At 42.6% G+C, this 24,243-nt stretch overlaps 1 protein-coding gene and 1 long non-coding RNA gene across 2 annotated transcripts; both read left to right on the top strand.

Moving 5' to 3' along the window:
* The first annotated feature begins 9,206 nt into the window (after positions 1–9,206).
* On the top strand, positions 9,207–15,751 carry LOC147978698 (uncharacterized). The gene is made up of 3 exons (XR_015599612.1): positions 9,207–9,307; positions 9,994–10,044; positions 15,385–15,751. It is a non-coding gene; the product is annotated as an uncharacterized LOC147978698 (long non-coding RNA).
* A 4,092-nt stretch (positions 15,752–19,843) lies between these two features.
* Positions 19,844–24,001, top strand: LOC125530916 (uncharacterized). Its single transcript, XM_048695330.2, has 4 exons — positions 19,844–20,235; positions 21,494–22,336; positions 22,419–22,574; positions 22,687–24,001. The coding sequence occupies exons 1-4, from the start codon at positions 20,161–20,163 to the stop codon at positions 23,059–23,061; spliced, it is 1,449 nt and encodes a 482-aa protein (XP_048551287.2). The 5' UTR covers positions 19,844–20,160; the 3' UTR covers positions 23,062–24,001.
* The last annotated feature ends 242 nt before the right edge of the window (positions 24,002–24,243 follow it).

The raw sequence follows: 24,243 nt of genomic DNA, 5'->3' as shown, positions 1-24,243 counted from the left end.
TGGGATACCGACGATCGAATCTCGGGCAAGTAACATACCGATGACAAAGGGAACAACGTATGTTGTTATGCGGTTTGACTGATAAAGATCTTCGTAGTATATGTAGGAACCAATATGAGCATCCAGGTTCCGCTATTGGTTATTGACCGGAGACGTGTCTCGATCATGTCTACATAGTTCTCGAACCCGTAGGGTCCGCACGCTTAACATTCGGTGACGATCGGTTTTATGATTTTATATGTTTTGATGTACCGAAGGTAGTTCAGAGTCCCAGATATGATCACGGACATGATGAGGAGTCTCGAAATGGTCAAGACATGAAGATTGATATATGGAAGCCTACATTTGGACATCGAAAGAGTTCCTGGTGAAATCGGGATTTTACCGGAGTGCCGGAGGGGTTACCGGAACCCCCCGGGGGTTAATGGGCCTTGTTGGGCCCTAGTGGAGAGAGAGAGAGGGGCCGGCCAGGGAAGGCCGCGCGCCCCCTCCCCCTCTGGTCCGAATTGGACTAGGAGAGGGGGTCGACGCCCCCCTTTCCTTCTCCTTCTCCCCCTTCCTTTCCCCCTCCTAGTAGGAGTAGGAAAGAGGGGAATCCTACTCCTACTAGGAGGAGGATTCCTCCTCCTGGCGCGCCTACAAGAGCCGGTCGGCCTCCCCCTTGCTCCTTTATATACGGGGCAGGGGGCACCTCTAGGCACACAAGTTGATCACAAGATCTCTCCCAGCCGTGTGCGGTGCCCCCCTCCACCATAATCCACCTCGGTCATACTGTAGCGGTGCTTAGGCGAAGCCCTGCGGCGGTAGCTTCATCAACATCGTCACCACGCCGTCGTGCTGATGAAACTCTTCCCCGAGCTCTACTGGATCGTGAGTTCGCGGGACGTCACCGAGCTGAACGTGTGCTAAACGTGGAGGTGTCGTACGTTCGGTACTGAGGATCGGTCGATCGTGAAGACGTACGACTACATCAACCATGTTGTCATAACTCTTCCGCTTAACGATCTACGAGGGTATGTGGACAACACTCTCTCCTCTTGTTGCTATGCATCACCATGATCTTGCGTGTGCGTAAGATTTTTTTCTGAAATTACTACGTTCCCCAACAGTGGCATCCGAGCCAGGTTTATGCGTAGATGTTATATGCACGAGTAGAACACAAGTGAGTTGTGGGTGATACAAGTCATACTGCTTACCAGCATGTCATACTTTGGTTCGGCGGTATTGTTGGATGAAGCGGCCCGGACCAACATTACGCGTATGCTTACGCGAGACTGGTTCTATCGACGTGCTTTGCACACAGGTGGCTGGCGGGTGTCAGTTTCTCCAACTTTAGTTGAACCAAGTGTGGCTACGCCCGGTCCTTGAGAAGGTTAAAACAGCACTAACTTGACGAACTATCGTTGTGGTTTTGATGCGTAGGTAAGAACGGTTCTTGCTCAGCCCGTAGCAGCCACGTAAAACTTGCAACAACAAAGTAGAGGACGTCTAACTTGTTTTTGCAGGGCATGTTGTGATGTGATATGGTCAAGATGTGATGAGATATAAGTTGTTCTATGAGATTATCATGTTTTGTTGAAGTTATCGGCAACTGGCAGAAGCCTTATGGTTGTCTCTTTATTACATAAGATGCAAGCGCCATACAATTGCTTTACTTCATCGCTATGCGATAGCAGTAGTTGCAAGAGCAATAGTTGGCGAGAGGACCATATGATGACACATTGATAGAGATCAAGACGATGGAGATCATGGTGTCATGCCGGTGATGATAGAGATCATGACGGTACTTTGGAGATGGAGATCAAAGGCGCAAGATGATCATGGCCATATCATGTCACATATTTTTGATTGCATGTGATGTTTATCTTTTATACATCTTATTTTGCTTAGTTCGACGGTAGGTTTATAAGATGATCTCTCACTAAATTTCAAGGTAAAAGTGTTCTCCCTGAGTATGCACCGTTGCCAAAGTTCATCGTGCCGAGACACCACGTGGTGATCGGGTGTGATAAGCTCAACGTTCATCTACAACGGTTGTAAGACAGTTTTGCACACGCAGAATACTCGGGTTAAACTTGACAAGCCTAGCATATGCAGATATGGCCTTGGAACACTGAGACCGAAAGGTCGAGCGTGAATCATATAGTAGATGTGATCAACATAGTGATGTTCACCATTGAAGACTACTCCATTTCACGTGATGATCGGTTTTGGTTTAGTTGATTTGGATCACGTGATCATTTAGATGACTAGAGGGATGTCTATCCAAGTGGGAGTTCTTAAGTAATATGATTAATTGAACTTAAATTTATCATGAACTTAGTCCTGATAGTATTTGCATATCTATGTTGTAGATCAATAGCTCGCACATAGCTTTCCCATTTATTTTGATATGTTCCTACAGAAAAATGAATTGAAAGATGTTAGTAGAAATGATGCGGATTGGATCCATGATCTGAGGAGTATCCTCATTGCTGCATAGAAGAATTATGTCCTTGATGCACCGCTAGGTGATGGACCTATTCCAGGAGCATATGCAGATGTTATGAACGTTTGGCAAATCTTGGTACCATGACTACTTGATAGTTTAGTGCACCATGCTTTACGGCTTAGAACCGGGACTTCAAAAATGTTTTGAACGCCACGGAGCATATAAGTTGTTCCAAGAGTTGAAATTAGTATTTCATACTCATGCCCGTGTCGAGAGGTAGGAGACCTCTGACAGTACTTTGCCTACAAAGATGGAGGAGAATAGCTCAACCAGTGAGCATGTGCTCAGATTGTCTGGGTACTACAATCGCTTGAATCAAGTGGGAGTTAATCTTCCAGATAAAATAGTGATTGCCAGAATTCTCTAGTCACCACCACCAAGTTACTAGAACTTAGTGATGAACTATAATATGCAAAGGATAACGGAAACGATTCCCAAGCTTTTCGTGATGCAGAAATCGACGAAGGTAGAAATCAAGAAAAGCATCAAGTGTTGATGGTTGACAAGACCACTAGTTTCAAGAAAAGGGCAAAGGGAAGAAGGGGAACTTCAAGAAGAACGGCAAGCAAGTTGCTGCTCAAGTGAAGAAGCCCAAGTCTAGACCTAAGCCTGAGACTAAGTGCTTCTACTACAAAGGGACTGGTCACTGGAAGCAGAACTACCCCAAGTATTTGGCGGATAAGTAGGATGGCAAAGTGAACAAAGGTATATTTGATATACATGTTATTGATGTGTACTTTACTAGTGTTTATAGCAACCCCTCAGTATTTGATACTAGTTCAGTTGCTAAGATTAGTAACTCGAAATGGCAGTTGCAGAATGAACAGAGACTAGTTAAGGGTAAAGTGACGATGTGTGTTGGAAGTGGTTCCGAAATTGATATGATCATCATCGCACACTCCCTATACTTTTGGGATTAGTGTTGAACCTAAATAAATGTTATTTGGTGTTTGCATTAAGCATGAATATGATTTGATCATGTTTATTGCAATACAGTTATTCATTTAAAGTCAGAGAATAATTGTTGTTCTGTCTGCATGAATAAAACCTTCAATGGTCATACACCCAAGGTGAATGGTTTATTGAATCTCGATCGTAATGATACACATATTCATAATATTGAAACCAAAAGATGCAAAGTTAATAATGATAGTGCAACTTATTTGTGGCACTGCCGTTTAGGTCATATTGGTGTAAAGTGCATGAAGAAAATCCATGTTGATGGGCTTTTGGAATCACTTGATTATGAATCAGTTGATGCTTGCGAACCATGCCTCATAGGCAAGATAACTAAGACTCCGTTCTCCGGAACAATGGAGCGAGCAACTGACTTATTGGAAATAATACATACTGATGTATGCGGTCCGATGAGTGTTGAGACTCGCGGCGGGTATCATTATTTTCTAACCTTCATAGATGATTTGAGTAAGATATGGGTATATCTACTTGATGAAACATAAGTCTGAAACATTTGAAAAGTTCAAAGAATTTTAGAGTGAAGTGGAAAATCATCGTAACAAGAAAATAAAGTTTCTACGATCTGATCGTGGAGGAGAATATTTGAGTTATGAGTTTGGTCTTCATTTGAAACAATGCGGAATAGTTTCGCAACTCACGCCACCTGGAACACCACAGCGTAATGGTGTGTCCGAACGTCGTAATCGCACTTTACTAGATATGGTGCGATCTATGACGTCTCTTACTGATTTACCGCTATTATTTTGGGGTTATGCATTAGAGACAGTTGCATCCATGTTAAATTGGGCACCATCTAAATCCATTGAGATGACCCCGTATGAACTATGGTTTGGCAAGAAACCAAAGCTGTCATTTCTTAAAGTTTGGGGTTACGATGCTTATGTGAAATAGTTTCAAACTGATAAGCTCAAACCCAAATCGGAGTAGTGCGTCTTCATAGGATATCCAAAAGAAACTGTTGGGTACACCTTCTATCACAGATCCGAAGGCAAGACATTTGTTGCTAAAAGTGGATCCTTTCTAGAGAAGAAGTTTCTCTCGAAAGAAGTAAGTGGGAGGAATGTAGAACTTGATAAGGTAATTGTACCTTCTCCTGAATTGGAAAGTAGTTCATCACATAAATCAGTTCTAGTGATCTCTACACCAATTAGTGAGGAAGCTAATGATGATGATCATGAAACTTCAGATCAAGTTACTACCGAACCTCGTAGGACAACCAGAGTATGGTCGCACCAGAGTGGTACAGTAATCCTTTCTGGAAGTCATGTTACTTGACCATGATGAACCTACGAACTATGAGGAAGTGATGATGAGCTCAGATTCCGCGAAATGGCTTGAGGCCATGAAATTTGAGATGGGATCCATGTATGAGAACAAAGAATGGACTTTGATTGACTTGCCTGATGATCGGTGAGTCATTAAGAATAAATGGATCTTCAAGAGGAAGACGGACGATGATAGTAGTGTTACTATCTACAAAGCTCGAATTGTCGCAAAAATGTTTTCGACAAGTTCAAGGTGTTGACTACGATGAGATTTTCTCACTCGTATTGATGCTTAAAAGTCTGTCCGAATCATGTTAGCAGTTGCCGCATTTTATGAAATCTGGAAAATGGATGTCAAAATTGTATTCCTTAATGGATTTCTTAAAGAAGAGTTGCATATGATGTAACCAGATGGTTTTGTCAATCCTAAAGGTGCTAACAAAGTGTGCAAGATCCAGCGATCCATCTATGGACTGGTGCAAGCATCTCGGAGTTGGAATATATACTTTGATAAAGTAATCAAAGCATATGGTTTTATACAGACTTGCGGTGAAGCCTGTATTTACAAGAAAGTGAGTGGGAGCACTACAACATTCCTCATAAGTATATGTAAATGACATATTGTTGATCAGAAATAATGTAGAATTTTCTGGAAAGCATAAAGGAGTGTTTGAAAGGAGTTTTTCAAAGAAAGACCTCGGTGAAGCTACTTACATATTGAGCATCAAGATCTATAGAGATAGATCAAGACGCTTGATATATTTTCAATGAGTACATACCTTGACAAGATTTTGAAGTAGTTCAAAATGGAACAGTCAAAGAAGGAGTTCTTGCCTTTGTTGCAAGGTGTGAAGTTGAGTAAAGACTCAAAACCCGACCACGGCAGAAAATAGAAAGAGAATGAAAAGTCATTCCCTATGCCTCGGTCATAGGTTCTATAAAGTATGTCATGCTATGTACCAGACCAATTGTATACCCTGCCCTGAGTTTGGCAAAGGAGTACGATAGTGATCTAGGAGTAGATCACTAGACAGCGGTCAAAATTATCCTTAGAGGACTAAGGAAATATTTCTCTGTTATGGAAGTGATAAAAGAGTTCGTCGTAAAGACTTACGTCGATGCAAGCTTTTTACATCAATCTAGATGACTCTAAGTCTCGATCTAGATACATATTGGAAGTGGGAGCAATTAGCTAGAGTAGCTCCGTGCAAAGCATTGTAGACATAGAAAATTTGCAAAATACATACGGCTCTGAATGTGGCAGACCCATTGACTAAATTTCTCTCACAAGCAAAACATGATCACTCTTTGGGTGTTAATCACATAGCGATGTGAACTAGATTATTGACTCTAGTAAACCCTTTGGGTGTTAGTCACATGAAGATGTGAACTAATCACATAAAGATGTGAACTATTGGTGTTAAATCACATGACGATGTGAACTAGATTATTGACTCTAGTGCAAGTGGGAGACCGAAGGAAATATGCCCTAGAGGCAATAATAAAGTTGTTATTTATATTTCCTTATATCATGATAAAATTTTATTATTCATGCTATAATTGTATTAACCGGAAACTTAATACATGTGTGAATACATAGACAAACAGATTGTCACTAGTTTGCCTCTACTTGGCTAGCTCGTTGAATCAATGATGGTTATGTTTCCTAACCATAGACATGAGTTGTCATTTGATTAACGGGATCACATCATTAGAGAATGATGTGATTGACTTGACCCATTCCGTTAGCTTAGCACTTGATCGTTTTAGTTTACTGCTATTGCTTTCATCATGACTTATACATGTTCCTATGACTATGAGATTATGCAACTCCCGATTACCGGAGGAACACTTTGTGTGCTACCAAATGTCACAACGTAACTGGGTGATTATAAAGGTGCTCTACATGTGTCTCCGATGGTACTTGTTGAGTTGGCATAGATCGAGATTAGGATTTGTCACTCCGATTGTCGGAGAGGTATCTCTGGGCCCTCTCGGTAATGCACATCACTATAAGCCTTGCAAGCAATGCAGCTAATGAGTTAGTTGTGGGATAGTGCATTACGGAACGAATAAAGAGACTTGCCGTTAACGAGATTGAACTAGGTATTGGGATACCGATGATCGAATCTCGGGCAAGTAACATACCGATGACAAAGGGAACAACGTATCTTGTTATGCGGTTTGAACGATAAAGATCTTCGTAGAATATGTAGGAACCAATATGAGCATCCAGGTTCCGCTATTGGTTATTGACCGGAGACGTGTCTCGGTCATGTCTACATAGTTCTCGAACCCGTAGGGTCCGCACGCTTAACGTTCGGTGACGATCGGTTTTACAAGTTTATATGTTTTGATGTACCGAAGGTAGTTCGGAGTCCTGGATATGATCATAGACATGACTAGGAGTCTCGAAATGGTCGAGACATGAATATTGATACATCAGAGGCCTACATTTGGACATTGGAAGAGCTCCGGGTGAAATCAGGATTTTACCGGAGTGCCGGAGGGGTTACAGGAACCCCCCGAGGGTTAATGGGCCTTGTTGGGCTCTAGTGGAGAGAGAGAGGGGGGCCGGCCAGGGCAGGCCATGCGCCCCCTCCCCCTCTGGTCCGAATTGGACTAGGAGAGGGGGGCGGCGCCCCCCTTTCCTTCTCCTTCTCCCCCTTCCTTTCCCCCTCCTAGTAGGAGTAGGAAAGAGGGGAATCCTACTCCTACTAGGAGGAGGATTCCTTCTCCTGGCGCGCCTACAAGGGCCGGTCGGCCTCCCCCCTTGCTCCTTTATATACGGGGGCAGGGGGCACCTCTAGACACACAAGTTGATCACAAGATCTCTCCTAGCCGTGTGCAGTGCCCCCTCCACCATAATCCACCTCGGTCATACTGTAGCGGTGCTTAGGCCAAGCCCTGCGACGGTAGGTTCTTCAACACCGTCACCGCGCCGTCGTGCTGACGAAACTCTTCCCCGAGCTCTACTGGATCATGAGTTCGCGGGACGTCACCGACCTGAACGTGTGCTGAACACGGAGGTGCCGTACGTTCGGTACTGAGGATCGGTCAATCGTGAAGACGTACGACTACATCAATCGCGTTGTCATAACACTTTCGCTTAACGGTCTACGAGGGTACGTGGACAACACTATCCCCTCTCGTTGCTATGCATCACCATGATCTTGCGCGTGTGTAAGATTTTTTTTAAAATTACTACGTTCACCAACAATAATTAATGAAGAAAGAGAGGCAAGTGGTAACATAGCTAGTTTGTAACATCACACATATCAAGAAAATATGAGTCTATAATGTAATAAATGAAGTGATGCATGAGACAACACATATGTTACTGCCCACTGTGGAGGTAGTAACATAAACTAGTAACATGTGCATGTTACTACTCTAAGTTACTCCCCACTGTGAACTAGTCTAAAGGAGTGGAGTTTTTACCATTAAACACATGGTTTGTACATGGTCCTCACTAAAAGGGTTGTTTTTTAGATATTTTCCCTATTAATTCATGCTACCAAGGCAGCAATACATTACAAGTGTGGATTGTAATTATTTTATTTTACTTCTTCACAATCATAGGCTCCCATGCTTATGAATTTTAATACGATTTCCCCAATGTAACCTCAGGAACAATGGTTCTACTAAGACGTATGTCAAACAGACAAACAATCAAGAACGCGGTTTTGCTTTGTTCAATATACGTGCTGCAATGAAAGATAGACTTCACATTGGAGATATGTTTCTTCATTCTACCTTATGGACTTCATTTTACACTAGTGCTACAAATTGTGCTAAAATCTTCACATACACACACAAAAAAGTCATTCGTTTTGATGCACTACCCATGATTCTCTTCGTGTAAGCAATGTTATTCTTAAATTGGTTGAATTTGTGTATGCTTATGCCTTATTTTTATACTGGTAATCCCATATTTGGATTTACATTTATATTTGAAAGCTGGCATCAATGATGCAGAAAGAAAATGTATGGCTCGTAAAGAAGCATTTTGGGCATCTAGTCTTCTTGCTTTTGAATGGTAAGTTCTTGTGCTTAGACATTGTATATTTTTATAACCTAATATATTGCATACCAAGCACTATTCGTGTCGGTTGAATGCTCCATTATGTGCCTTTTGTGGAGTAGTTAGTTGCTTCACACCATTTCTCTTGAATTTCTTAGCTATTTGAGGGGAATATAACCACGTAAATGCTTCAGACATTAAAAAATTGTATGAAATATCTCCTACTTAAAGAACATAAGCTTTCTGTTCTGCTCTTTTGTCATTCCGCTCCTTCCTTCGTCGCCACGCTTGGTTTTCACCGAAGAAGGGGCCAACACGAACCTCAGGTTACACCTACTACCTTTGTAAAGTGTTTATATGTGGTGTATATGCCATATATTGTTAGTGGCTACTGCCAAAATAAGGTAGAATGTGATACTAGTTGTAAACCAATTCAATCAGTTGCCTCATTAGATGATACTATGGCACATGAAGCTTCTGTTAGTGTATCTTCTATGGCTGAATGACAGAAAAGCATGAGAGCCACTTTCAAGAAGAGACTATCGTTTGGTAAGTTTACAAATCTTCCTAACATTAGTATCTCCATAGCATGATTTTCTATAGATGGTTATTTTTACCTTATTGAAGAAAAAATGTTCTAAAGTGTAGGACCATTAATCTTATGGTCTTAGTTATTGCAAATCATATTTTTGTTTGCTTTACCTTGATACCTACTTGGCTAATTCACATATTGTATCTTTTAGTATTTATCAACTGTAGCTTCATCATTTATGTTGTTAATGTTAACTATTCTGTGGGAGGTAGATGGATCTTTCTCTACAACAATAATTGAATCTATATAAAGTGTGTATGATCTTTGCTATTTTTAACGATTTTACTATTCACCAGGAGTAGATGAGCCCGGGCTCAGAGATGAATTATCGCATAGATAATGGGATAAACATTGTTAAAAAGGATACATGGCAGTGAGTGCGTTATAACTGAAGCTTGGTATTGGCTTGGGATACTATTGTGGGAAATTGTAGGTAGATCTTTTTCTACAATAATAGTCAAATCTACAAGAAGTGTATCCGATCTTGGTATAATTTTTTCTGGTGTAAGCATGTGCATATATTAGCATAAACACTTAAAATAGACATGATAGTGGGTGGATTATAACTGAAACTTAGTATTAGTGTGGGATCTTGATTTTCTGCTTCTATAAATTATGTTTGGTGTTATGAATTTCCTGGCAGGAAAATCAAGAATTCCATGGCTTTGGTGTTTTTACAAATGTTTCACACAAGGTATGAGACATTGTATGTTTCCTCAACTTCCCCTTACATATTGTGATTGCTTATATGAAGGAGATGGGTTTCTTGTAGGGAAATTTTCATAACGACCTGATGTCATTCCAAACAAAATAAAAATGTATAATACTATTATCGTTAATCCTTTTATTACTGTAATGGATGCCAACACTTGGTGGGATGTTTTTTTTAATAAAATAGAAATTCTTCGGACACTATTGTAAATAATACAAGGCAAATGCAGTTATGCATAATGGCAACTACATTAAAGGCAGGTGGTGCTGGTTTGTGGAAACAGTTCGATGACACAAGAGGTTGACCCATGATGTAGATTGGATAGAGGATCCAAGTGATAACAAACAAATGGCCATCAAATTTTGCAAAAAATTTGCCGGTTGTAGTGTCACTTAGGAGGTGAGGAATTTTTTAACTACTTCCAATTATCTCAACATGGGTGCTTCCACATCATCAAACTTGGTGTTTTCATTATATTTACTAGCTTAATCCACTAGGATTTATTTTATCTATGCATGAGAATACTCTACCATGCAACATGCATTAGTGCATTATAAGTGAGTTTCAAATCACATTGCATTTAATTGTGGCATGCACAACTTTTCATGTTACGATTTTTTCCTTATGCAAAAAATTCTCACATAGTTTAACCATAAGGACTAAATTAATATTCTACACGATTAGAAACTATATATCTAAATCCAAGACAACGTGCAAGGTATCATCTAGTATATAATTAGTGTACTAGCCAAGGAGGCCCTTGCAGTGCAATTTAGTTGGGCCATAACATTGGGTTGGAGCAAGGCATCAGACGGCGATGGCATAAAAGAGGATGTCGAAGGCGATGGTGATGATGATGGATGAGGTGGAACACACACTCTACTTGGCCTTTGCAGTACCACCAGCTCCATCTCCTGCTCCTCTCCCAGGCCAAGGTGCAGTAGACGCACATGCTTAGCACTGGCTAGCTCCATGCCGATGTATGTGCCCCAACAATCCATTATTGTCGGCATTCTTCATTGTCAATCCCAACCTGTGTTCCTATAGATGATGGTCGGAGTGTTGAGGAACGCAGTAATTTCAAAAAAAATCCTACGCACACGCAAGATCCATCTAGGTGATTCATAGCAACGAGAGGGAAAGAGTGTAGTCCACGTACCCTCGTAGACCGTAAGCGGAAGCGTTATGACAACGCGGTTGATGTAGTCGTACGTCTTCACGACCCGACCGATCCTAGCACCGAAGGTACGGCACCTCCGTGATCTGCACACGTTCAGCTCGGTGACGTCCCACGAACTCTATATTCAGCTGAGTGTCAGGGGAGAGCTTCGTCAGCACGACGACGTGATGACGGTGATGATGAAGTTACCGACGCAGGGCTTCGCCTAAGCACTACAACGATATGACCGAGGTGGAAATCTGTGGAGGGGGGCACCGCACACGGCTAAGAGATCAACTTGTGTGTGTATGGGGTGCCCCCTCCCCATATATAAAGGAGTGGAGGAGGGGAGGGCCGACCCTCTCTATGGCGCGCCCTAGGGGGAGTCCTACTCCCACCGGGAGTAGGATTCCCCCCTTTCCCTAGTTGGAGTAGGAGAGAAGGAAGGAGGAGAGAGAGAGGGAAGGAAGGGGGCCGGCCCCCGCCCAATTCGGATTGGGCTAGGGGGGCGCCCTCCACCTTGGCCTTCCTCTCCTCTTTTCCACTAAGGCCCAGTAAGGCCCATATACTCCCCGGGGGGTTCCGGTAACCTCCCGGTACTCTGGTAAATGCCCGAACTCATCCGGAACCATTCCGATGTCCAAACATAGGCTTCCAATATATCAATCTTAATGTCTCGTCCATTCCGAGACTCCTCGTCATGTCCGTGATCATATCCGGGACTCCGAACTACCTTCGGTACATCAAAACACATAAACTCATAATACCGATCGTCACCGAACATTAAGCGTGCGGACCCTACGGGTTCAAGAACTATGTAGACATGACCGAGACTCGTCTCCAATCAATAACCAATAGCGTAACCTGGATGCTCATATTGGTTCCTACATATTCTACGAAGATCTTTATCGGTCAAACCGCATAACAACATACGGTGTTCCCTTTGTCGTCGGTATGTTACTTGCCCGAGATTCGATCGTCGGTTCCCTTTGTCGTCGGTATGTTACTTGCCCGAGATTCGATCGTCGGTATCTCAATACCTAGTTCAATCTCATTACCGGCAAGTCTCTTTACTCGTTCCGTAATGCAACATCCCGTAACTAACTCATTAGTCACATTGCTTGCAAGGCTTATAGTGATGTGCATTACTGAGAGGGCCCAGAGATACCTCTCCGATACACGGAGTGACAAATCCTAATCTCGATCTATGCCAACTCAACAAACACCATCGGAGACACCTGTAGAGCATCTTTATAGTCACCCAGTTATGTTGTGACGTTTGATAGCACACTAAGTGTTCCTCCGGTATTTGGGAGTTGCATAATCTCATAGTCATAGGAACATGTATAAGTTATGGAGAAAGCAATAGCAGTAAACTAAACAATCAAAGTGCTAAGCTAACAGATGGGTCAAGTCAATCACATCATTCTCTAATGATGTGAACCCGTTCATCAAATGACAACTCTTTGTCCATGGCTAGGAAACTTAACCATCTTTGATTAACGAGCTAGTCAGGTAGAGGCATAGTAGTGACACTCTGTTTGTCTATGTATTCACACATGTACTAAGTTTCCGGTTAATACAATTTGAGCATGAATAATAAACATTTATCATGATATAAGGAAATATAAATAACAACTTTATTATTGCCTCTAGGGAATATTTCCTTCACGGAGTTGAGGAAGATTGTGACCCCCTGATTAATAAGATTGATAGACTACTCATATCATAATGCATCTTATGTTTTGGAATCTCATGTCCAAGGAACTTTGAGGCTAAATGTGCTTGGTATTTGTAATTGAGGATGGGTGACTGATTGGGAAGCTTTCCCGGGTGCGCATGAGTGAGAATAAAATGCTCAGGAAGGACCAGTGTTAGTTTGTACGGCAAGTCTAGATCTCAGGTGGTAGGCAGGCGTAATGACCAAGAACCAATGACCATGGCCGAGGCGTTACAAAAATGTAGGCTCCGCACCACCGGGCGGCACCTCGTCTAGATATTACTGTTTCACGCCGAAGTTCTAGTAGATGGTGGTCGAAGTCGAGGAAGACATGTTCTCCTCACCATTGGGAGGTTAATGCCCGGGTGTGTCCGTGTGGCATGCGTCTTCGACGCAGCGAGTTGTAAATTGGAACCAAATTGAAAGCAAAGATGGTAGCTCAAATCAAATAATTCCATGGCCTATCCTACACAAACTCCTTGCTTTTCCTATTCGATTAGCAACAGGAGGAGGACCTTTTTTGCGAATATGAGGAGGAGGATCTTCATGCAAGGAAAACATTGATCTTCTGAAGGTTGTAAACAAGAGCACCTAATCTCAACGAACATGAACGATCTCACTAGATAGGAATCATGACCTGCTGAACACGGCCAAGCAAATTTTGTTTGGTGATGTTGTTACTCGAGGATGATCTGATTGTTGCACATGTTAATCCAAATTTGTTGATAATGCTACTTCTCATTCTCTACCTTTAAATATCAGTACTAATTAATAATATGGAATTACATTTGTTCACGTGGATCAATTGATTAGGGATCATATCCCATGTCCCCAACTAATGTCCTGAAGAACCCTGTTATTAATCGATCCATCATGTTTGTCATCATCGACTCTTGTCCTATGATCCTAATCGTTGACCTGACCAATCATACTTCATGACAACTATCATCGTTTGCTTCATAGCTAAGCATGGACTTTATGATAATAAAAACTGCAAGTGGATGGGGCTGCAAAACTTGGAAACATATATCACATGTCCCTAACTGACGTCCTGAAGAACTCTGCCCTAAATCAATCCATCATTTTTGCCATCATCGACCCTTGTCATGTGACCCTGATCCTCGACCTGACTTTTACTCCATAGCGAAGCACGTACTTTACAACTAATAACTTCAAGTGGACGGGGTGCAAGATTGACCATTTTACCTTCTCTCTAGGGGTGTGTTCGGTTTGAGGATAAGGTGTCAATGAATGGGTTGATTCGGTCTTTGGCAGCCCGTCCTCGTGTTCACTTGGGTATGTAACCAGAACCAGACTGTCTGCATGCAACGGATATTCCCCCAAGATGCTTTATCTAGCGATGCCCACGATTTGGAGGAACGACCTCATCATTCATCTGTCAAGTGCAAAACAAAAAGGAAATAAGCTAAAGTCTCACCACTCTCAACCCCCTCCCCCCCCACACCAGAACCATATCCCTCTCTATCGGGGATATACCCCATGGTATGATCCGGCCGGAGTTATAACCCGGCTGGTACTTAGTAAACCGGCTGACAGTTAAGACAGATGGCTAAGGCGGACGGTAAACCGGCGGGTGGTAAACCGGCAGGTGTTACGGCAGGTGGTAAACCGGCAGGTGTTAAGGCGGGTGGTAAACCGATTGGTGTTAAGTCAGACGGTAAACCGGCAGGTTGTTAAACCGGCTGACAGTTAAGACAGACAGGTAAGACAGGCAGTTAACCCAGACGATAAATCGGCAGGTTGTTAAACTGGCTGACAGTTAAGACAGGAGTTAAGTCAGATGATAACTCAGCAGACAATCATAAAGCGGCAGACCATCTTAAACCAGCACCAGTTATAACCCAGCAGACAGTGATAACTGGGTTGCCAGAAGTTATGAAGCCCGAGGCGTTATGAAGCCCAAGATGTTAAGAAGCCCATGAAGATAAGTCATAATAGTTAAGTCTTAAGTCCGAGTTGGACTCTACATGTAACCCGCCCCTTCAACTTATATAAGGAGGGGCGGGGCTCCCCAAAGAGGAACAAGTAAGAAGAAACAATCTTAAGGGTTAGGGTTAACTGGGAGAGCCGGTTTATGGCGACTTCCTCATGATCATAATGAGATCTAGCCACAAACAGCACGTAGGGTTATTACCGGATGATGTTTCCCGGGGTCCGAAGCTGTCTAAATCCTTGTCTTGTGTTGCCTCTCTCGATTCCGCTCAACCTCTCTTAAGCTACCACATAGATGCGTTGGCCTCACGACTAAGTCCTCACATTAGGACATCTGCCGTGACAATTCCACGACACTCTCCCTCTCGTTTCTAGTCCATTTTTTGTTATTCTTTTATGGATGGATAGAATGTTACTTTCTATATGTTGAAACTTCATTTTTTTGATGATTTATTCAATTTTTTTGATAACTTTTCATGGCTGGTCGCAGGAGGACTTCAGCTGGTTTCAAGATGACGCATCACAACCAATGTGTTGCAGCTTTGAACGAACACTTCAAGCTAGCTACCACCGGCGGTCAAGTTTACAACCATCTTAAGAAGTGGAGGAAGATTTGGGGCAGGCTAGTCACATTGAAGAATTTAAGTTGAACTCTATGGGACGAGGATACTTGCATGATGCACTTGTGGAGATGATGGACTTTGCATTATGAACTTACACTGGACTTCAATTAGGAGAGCTTTTGGTGGGCTAGTATGTGAACCATATGTATGAATTGCAATGGATAGTGTTTCTTTTTTATGATGAACTTGTGATGTTGTTGCATCTTATGATATTTGTATCGAAAACTTGTTATATGTGATGTTATTATTTGTTTAACTTCTGATCATATATTGTTAAATTGCTTGTTCTTGAAGTTTCGCAAAAAAAATTGGTTGTTCCTGAAAATACAAAGGAAATGCTGCCAAAATTTTCAACTATATGTTGTCCAAATACAGAGAGCTATATATATATATGTTCGTATGAAAGAGGCGAGTGAAATCAAATTCTTCTCATTCTACCTCTCAAACCAAACACATGGATGGAACCAATCCATGTCATTTTTTATCTCCAACTGAACACTAAAACGGAACCAAGCCATGCATCCGGAATGGAACCACGACATTCCATGTCTTTTGATCCACAAACCCAACACGGGAAGTGCATGGATGAACCCGGATACATATGAACCCACTTCTGAAAACATATTTCTAAATGCTAAAAAAAATCTGAAACTAGTTGCACGGATACGCTTTCATGTTTTATGTGTGTGCATAAAGTTTCACGAAAAAATAACTTTTTGTGGCGTGTGCAAAAAAAACAAAAAATTATGTCGTGAAACGCTATTTAGAAGCACTGAAATTCGTCTTTTTACAGAGACAAAACAAAAAGACATTTTTTCATAAAACTTTGTGCCGTGCACACACATTTGCGAACATGTATGCATGCAATTTTCTTTTGAGTTTTTTTGACTTTTTAAAATGTGTTTGAAGTGCATTTTTTAAAAAGTGGGTGCAAATGCTAATGGGTACAGAAGGTGTCCTCTCAACCCAACACACCCTATTATCCTGCCTCTCCCTCTCCCTCTGCTGCCTCAGCAGTCAACTGTAGGGTACACAGCCACGGAAGAGCGAGGGCGCGAGGCCACAGTGCGCTCTTGGCGGTGGGTCCGCGGCACGTACGCTGCAGGCGAGGGGCGTTCGCGTCCCGTCGTTGTCCATGCGAGGGGGTGACCGGGATAGCACGGCACCCAACCCATGTGCGGCGCAGGCGGGCCACGCCACGGCCGCCGCGCCCAGGTGGGGGACACGTCGGCCTCAGGTCCTTCATCACCTCCGTGCCAGCAGCAGCAGTACACTGGTGCTACTGCATTTACGCTCCTGTGCGAGCGAGCCAGCACTGAGCAGATGGAATTGGAATGGCATGCACGTTGATGGCGAAGCGCTGGCAAATTGACGGCGGGATTTTGGTTAGGTGATCAGACAGCCTAGCACCTAGTACTACCTTGATCATCCCTCGGCCAGCCACAGCCAGGCTAACTGTCCCGGATCAACAGTCAAATCTGCCGGTCTATGTCTATGGGTGCCGCATGCATGCGCGCGCGTGGACGGTTCAAGCTCTATACTACTTGAAGCCACTGCGCATACGTACGTAGAGCGGTAGAAGAAGAAAGCATTAAAAGGAAGAGAATCATTGTACTGTTCCGGCATCGTTAAGAGGAAATCCATGTACTGTTCTGCGCCGTTAGGTAGCGTCGCGCGCGTTGGATCATGCTCATGCATGGCGCATGCCATTCAAGGCGGAGCAGGAGCGTCGCGTCCTCCGGAGCACGGCGCAGCGGACGAGCGGGGCGGGGGCGCGGGAAAGGGTCAACAGTGACGCGCAACCTAACGCTCGATGGAAACTCTCTGGAACGTACGTACGTGCTAGTGTGCTACGTGCATGGTGGTGCCCGGGTGTTCGGTCGACGACACGTACGAACATGGCGTTCGGTGCGGCGGCGATCGTCGTAGGTTGATGGACAGCGGTGTGTTTTAGCGCGTATACGTACGTATGCGTGTTCGGTTCGGTCTATCGGTGATCGGTCACGGCAGCGACTTGGAGGACATACAATCCGGGGAAAAGGAAAGGCAACTCGAATTTTTCTGCCCGAGGCCGATCATCTGCTCAAATGCGCATTCGGTGTGTGCGTGCGTGTGTTTTAGCATGGCGCATTTGGTCTGTTTAGGGAGTCTCGAAGACTGACCAGCAAAACATACGGGGACCACCATTTCACGGACACGGATGCAAGAGCTGGCCATTCAACACTATCAATATACATTTCAAACACTGTTTCAACAAACGGATGGAATTCATGAAAAGTAGATGATATTCATATAAACAGGACGAAAACATTTACATTCGAACATATTTTAACTAAAACTATAAAGTACTAGCATAAAACTAAGCTAGGCCGGCCGCGGCGGATCTCCCCTCCCACGACATATCTTTTGTATGTCTGGCAGCCCGCTCATCGGACCGTCGTGAGCTCCAGATGGATATGCTTCAGCTCAAAGGGCAAGAGCACCCTTTGCTCCCCCGCGTATCTTCCCTTTGTCCGGTTGTGCCACTCATCGGAGTGGCACCAGAGCGATATGCTTCGGCCGGAGGGGAAGGGTGGCCTCTGCTTCCGTGAAGAATGGATCCGAGTTGGATTTTAGGGCAGGGGGCGACGATGGCTGCGAAGCAAGCAAGACCTTTATGGGAACCAAGTGGCAGCGGCCCCTCATGATCTACTTTTCCTCATTGTCGTCAGCGGCCACAGACGTGCTGGCCGCCATGTTGATCTCCGCGAAGCCGACTTGTTTTTCCGCCGGCAGCACGCGGTTATGCGCATATTGACGACATCAGATGGCGCGAGAGGAGCGGTACGACACCGCCTCGTCCACGGCAGCCACAGTGCCTGTGCCATCGTGCTCCTCCATGTGCCAGCCTGGAGCAACTTGCCACTATTTTGCGAGCTGGCTTGGAGCAGCGAGTTGCTGAACCACGGCAGGCTTGGAGCGGCCACTTGCTCCTTCACATGGTAGCACTCGCCCATGGTATTGACGGCCTGGAGCGGTGAGGGTAGTGGAGCAGTGAGTTGCCTAGCTCGTACCCGGCGGGCCACCCAGCGAGGCTGATCATTTGCTCAAAAGGCGCATTTGGTGCGGTGACCTGCACATTTGATTAACATTTTTTAAATACATGATTAATGTTTTCATATACATTTGTATTTTTCTGTATACATCTTTTGTATGCATGAGAATTTTTTTATCTATATGCATTTAATATTTTTAAAATGCTTTGTTAACAATTTTTTCAAATGTAATTTACGTAAAGTGTTTTCTATAATATATTTATTTAGAATATTTGAAAGTATAAACAAAAGTAAGAAAGAAAGAAAGAAAAAATGTGAAAAAAAACGAGGTTGTGGCCTCCCGCGCACCTGGGCCGGCGCATTTCACGCCTCCTTCAAGCGAGGCTTTAACCACTGCGCCCGCTTCCGCTTATGAGTTATCTTTTTATTTTGCATATAAGTTTTGTTTGAAGTCAAAGTATCTTTATTTTGACCAGACTTATAGAGAAAATTATGAACATACACAATGCCAAAAATATATTCTTAGATTCATTGTGAAATGTAGTTTCATAGTGTGTGTGTGTGTGTGTGTGTGTGTGTAGTACTATAGATGCTGATATTTTTTAAATAGAAATTCGGTCAAATTTTGTAAAGTTTGACTTGATAAAAATCTAATACGCAGAGTAAAAAGGACCGGAGGGAGTACTAGGATCGAGACATACTAGAGGCTGTCTAAGCCGGTTTTCCCCATTTTTTCTTTGTTCTTTCTTTTCTTTTCTTTCTTTTTTTCTCTGATTTTTTTCATTTTTTTGGTTTTTTCTTTGTTTCTTTTTTTTCATTCTACATTATTTTATAAATATCAACATTTTTCAAATACTTGTTCAAAAATTTTATATACGTGATCAATATTTCTTCAAATAATCATTGAATTTTTTTTAAATAGTTATTCAACATTTTTCAAATACTTGTTCAACACTTTTATATACACGATCAACATTTTTATTAAATACTTGTTCAACATTTTTTCAAATACTTGTTCACATTTTTCAAATAGTTGTTCAATGTGTTTATATACATGATCAATATGTTTTCAAATACTTGTTCAACATTTTTCAAATACTTATTCAACATGTTTTAATACCTGTTCATAAAAAATTCAATTTTTTATTTTTTTTGTAATACATATATTTAGAATATTTTAAAGTATAAACAAAAGTACAAAAATTAAATTAAAAAAGGAAACCGAAAACGAAAAAAAAGGGAAAAAAGGCTGTGGCCCCCCGCGCTCGGGCCGGCCAAGCTCAAGCGCTCTTCAGCGAGAGGAACCTCTCGTCTCGCATGACGCGAGAAATAGGGGCGCCCGGTATAGCCGCGCCCACCAAACACGCCCATCGAGGCTGTTGTTGTTGGAGCGTTTTTTTCCCGTCGAAAAGGCCCAACAGGCAGTTTTTGCATCACGGGTGTGTTTCTCCCCCTCTCGGGGTCGGCGGCGGCTCCGATGCGATTTCATCCCCCGGCCCTCGTTCAAATTGCTGCAGGTAAATAGAGCGAGTTTACCGAGAGGCAGAACGCTTGTCTGGACTTCATCATCCCGAGTCTCCACCTCAGTCATCGTCGACACATCGAATCATGGGGCTCCAGCGGCTCATGTGGATGCAGCATCATCGGCGTCACCACCAGATCCAACCCCACGTCCCCACCGTAGTAAGCTTCTTCTCTGTTTACGTCGCATGTATCTGCGTAAAGGAATCGATCTTCACTGAGTTAAGAGTAGGGAATTCAGAGTAACTTGGAAGCAAAAGGAAAAATAGCAGCAGTAATAAGAAGAAACACAGATAGCCTTAGATCTAGATGGAATTAAGAGTCATCTTAGCCATCCAATCCTCTTCCATGTACTCCCTCTAGTACCTGACACAAGAGCTCCTTTGTTTGTTTGAGCTCCATCTTAGAATCTATTTCTACTTGGTCGGAAAAATAAAAGGAAATTGCACAAAACACCAACTCGTTGGGTTACTTGATTGATGCGTAGAACCATGAGCTTTTTTACTTGGCGCAAAACCACAATAGTCCAAACCACCTTAGTCCAAACCATAAAGCCAGTGAAAGCTTTCAGAGCAGCACTTAAATAGCTTCTATCTTTCCTAGGCACCTTAAAACCACTAGGAAAGATAGAAGCTATTTAAGTGCTGCTCTGAAAGCTTTCACTGGCTTTATGGTTTGGACTAAGGTGTTGATTTCATAACAGTGCTTCCTGATTCTAGTAAAAAATTAAAGATTAAACTGCATATTCTAGTAATTGTAGAATGACATTCTATCTGGTCTGTGTAATTTGTTATCCTCTCACCTTAGTTACCAACGCTCATGTCATGTATCTTCACTGTACCTGCTAGCGCTGTTGCGTTTTATTACACGGGCTTCTAGATATATTTATAAATATTCAGGTAAAAAAATTATACTCCCTCCAATCCAAAATAAGTGTCGCAGTTTTGGACTATGGTTAGTTCAAAACTGCAGCACTTATTATGGATCGGGGGAATACTATTTAATATTTTTAGCCTAGCTGAAGTTACATGTTCAGTTCTGCCTTTTGTTGTTGCAAAACTGACTTGTTTATCACGTGCGATTGTGCAACATATCACATCCAGTGCATCTTGTTTGACTAAAATGCACCTACTAACATTGTTGAATGTCAGTTACTCAATGCACATTTCGTGGATGGATTGCATATTACTTAATCCGTACAAGTCACTAACAGCACTTCTTAGGAAAGCCACTAATAACATTGCGGGAAGGATCTTCTCTGCGCAATGCTCAATCTAACTACCGCAATGCACTTTACTTAGCGGAAGCACGTAGTTCCGAATGGTATTCACTACGGCCTTATTTTTCTTTTCGAAATTGAAGTAACCGGTCGCCTCTACAAGTCCAATATTGAACTTTTCTCTAACACATGTGCGAGCAGGAAATCTGGGCTCATATACATTCTCTGCTGTCCCTGCGAGATGCTGCACGTGCTGCCTGCGTGTCACACTTGTTTCAACGTTCTTGGAAATGCCATCCCGATCTCACCTTTAGTAAGGAAACAATCTTCGATGAAAACCTGTACAGAAAGAATAAAACATCAGATAAAACAACGAGTGATCTTGTCAGGATAATTTACCGCATTCTGAAAAACCACTCAGGCAATGGTGTGAAGGCACTCAGGCTTGAAATAGATGATGTTGCCAATATTAGCGCATGTTATCTTAATGATTGGCTTCACCTTGCTGTTAAGCCAGGGATTGAAGAACTTGCCCTTTTGCTGCATGATGACTTGGATTACAACTTTCCATGCTCAATTTTACTTAATGGGATTGCAAACACAATTCGGGATCTTCGTCTCAGCAGTTGTGTCTTCCGTCCCATGGCTGGATTTAGTTGCTTAAGAAGCCTGACAAGTCTAGAATTGTCTGAAGTGTATATTACAGGGGACGAGTTAGGGTGCCTTCTTTCATGTTCTTTAGCTTTGGAGGAAGTGGTACTCACGTATTGCAAAGAGATAGCTTGCCTCAAGATACCTTGCGCGCTCCAGCGGCTCAGCCAGTTGGTGGTCACTAACTGTGAAAATCTGGAGGTTATAAAGAGCAAAGCTCCTAATCTCACCGTTTTTGAATACACTGGTGGCGTAGTAGAAGTGTCAATTGGAGATGCGGTGCTAGACATTATGATTTCAGCTTCTGGTTGGAACGTTGTTCATTATGCTCGCGCCAAGCTTCCACAGATGGTCCCAAATCTTGAAACTCTTGACATAACCTCATCTTTGGCGGTAATACTCTAAAACTCTGGGTTATTACCGGCGATTTCCTTGGTATATTATTAATCTGAGGTGTTCTTTTTTTTTTATACAGACAGACATACCGTTTTTACCTGGCAAATTCCTTCACCTCAAGCACTTGTGTATTTTTTTCATGGTATCAGCAGGGGCTTTTTGCCCAGACTATGATTACTTTTCTCTGGTTTCTTTTCTTGATGCTTGTCCTTCCTTGGAGACCTTGATGTTGTCTGTAAGTCATGCTCATCTTCCCAAGGATATCTAGTGTCTATTGAAACAGTTAATTCGAGCACATATCTTGTTTTTTGTCTGTTATGAGTGACATTGATATCTATCATGGGCAGGTAACACAACAGAGTGTAGAGCATGATTCAGTTTTAGGTGATTCCTCACATCTAAGGCAGATGCCAGGACACTGCCATGGCAGCATCAAGGATGTGAAGATCATCGGTTTCTGCTCCGCGAAAAGCATGGTTGAGCTAACAGTCCATATTCTTGAGAACGCGGTTTCGCTGGAGCGCCTTACACTGGACACTGTCTGTTATGATCTTAGGTGTTCGGATGGTGCTAGTGGATGCTCAGTTGGGAATATGAATATGATCATGGAAGCCCGTAAAGCACTCGTGGTTGTGAGAAGTTACATCTTAGAGAAAGTTCCCTCTACAGTTGAGTTAAACGTTGTGGAGCCTTGCAGCCAGTGCCATGCTGTTGAAAATTAATGTCAAATTATCATGATTTCTCAATGTTTAATCATGTATTGTTACATGCTCGTTTCATTAAGTTATCTCACCCGTTGTGCAAGTCTTTTTTCTGTATATGTTTTGCGCTTCGTTTCACTACTGTTTTAAAACAAGCGCCGATCTGCCGATTATTTCATCTAGTGATATAGTGTTATAGAACCGCCTCATGGGCATGCTTCCAATGCTAGTGCCATGACGCTCGTTCTACCAAGAACTTCTGCAATGATCATCAAATCAAATATATAAATGCCTAAACATATTTCACCTTGGACTTCAGTTTCAGATTGCCTCAGCTCAAGGATTTGATTCACAAATTAACAATACAACTTGATCCATGGGGTAACTGCCTGAGGTTGGGATCTTCAATTAGACTGGCACATGCCCATTATGCAAAGATGATTTAAGCCCATAATATTTGCCACTGATAAAAAAATGCGTTGCAGTTTCATGTTAGATTGAGAATATATCTGCCAATCTATTAGTCGGGGCCTGACTTGTGACTTAACCAAACAACACAGAAACCTGGACTGTGTGGGCCACGTGCTCTAGATAAACAGGTGAGGTGTGTCTCCATGAGAATTGAACGTGGGAGACATTATTTCTGTTGAGTATATTAATTAAATCTGTGATGCATATACTCTTCCAAAGTTTCATTATCTGTTGAAATAGAGTATGTTCAACAGAACGGAACCATGTCCATGAAAAAGATGTTGGAGTATGTTCATCCAAAATATGAGTATATTCCTTGAGAAGATATTAGGTATCTATCCCTTGAAATTTGGCGTACATACTTGTAGTATATAATAATAAAGCTCTGCAAGTTTTATACACCCTGTTTCCCTTAAACCAAATGGCAGCAGCAACCAATGGATCCCCAGGGAACAAACAAACCTGCCTCCAGCATATGAAAATGTGTGCATTGGGGTGATTAAGCAGGAGAATGTGGGTTAACCAAAAACATGTGATGCACAAAGTATAGGTAGTGCTACTGCATTTGAAAATAAGCAATACTGCTGGATTAACAGTGAATAGCAGACCATTGATTCTACCAAGTAGATAAAATGAGCGGATAATATCTATGAACAATTCAGTGTAACTACAGATAGGAGAATTCTCCATCATGTCGACCGTTCAAAAATTAACCTGTACACAAGTAAACTC

Source organism: Triticum urartu, chromosome 3A, assembly GCF_056163025.1.
Source record: "Triticum urartu cultivar PI428250 chromosome 3A, HENAU_Tu73, whole genome shotgun sequence".
In the NCBI taxonomy this organism is placed as follows: domain Eukaryota; kingdom Viridiplantae; phylum Streptophyta; class Magnoliopsida; order Poales; family Poaceae; genus Triticum; species Triticum urartu.
This window is presented reverse-complemented; position numbering and strand designations above follow the sequence as displayed.

Excerpts from the sequence above, each read along its gene's own strand:
- LOC125530916 (XM_048695330.2), top strand. The coding sequence starts at position 20,161 with ATGGGGCTCCAGCGGCTCATGTGGATGCAGCATCATCGGCGTCACCAC. Across the intron at positions 20,236-21,493 it reads AACCCCACGTCCCCACCGTA|GAAATCTGGGCTCATATACA; the intron begins GTAAGCTTCTTC and ends ATGTGCGAGCAG. Across the intron at positions 22,337-22,418 it reads ACATAACCTCATCTTTGGCG|ACAGACATACCGTTTTTACC; the intron begins GTAATACTCTAA and ends TTTTTTATACAG.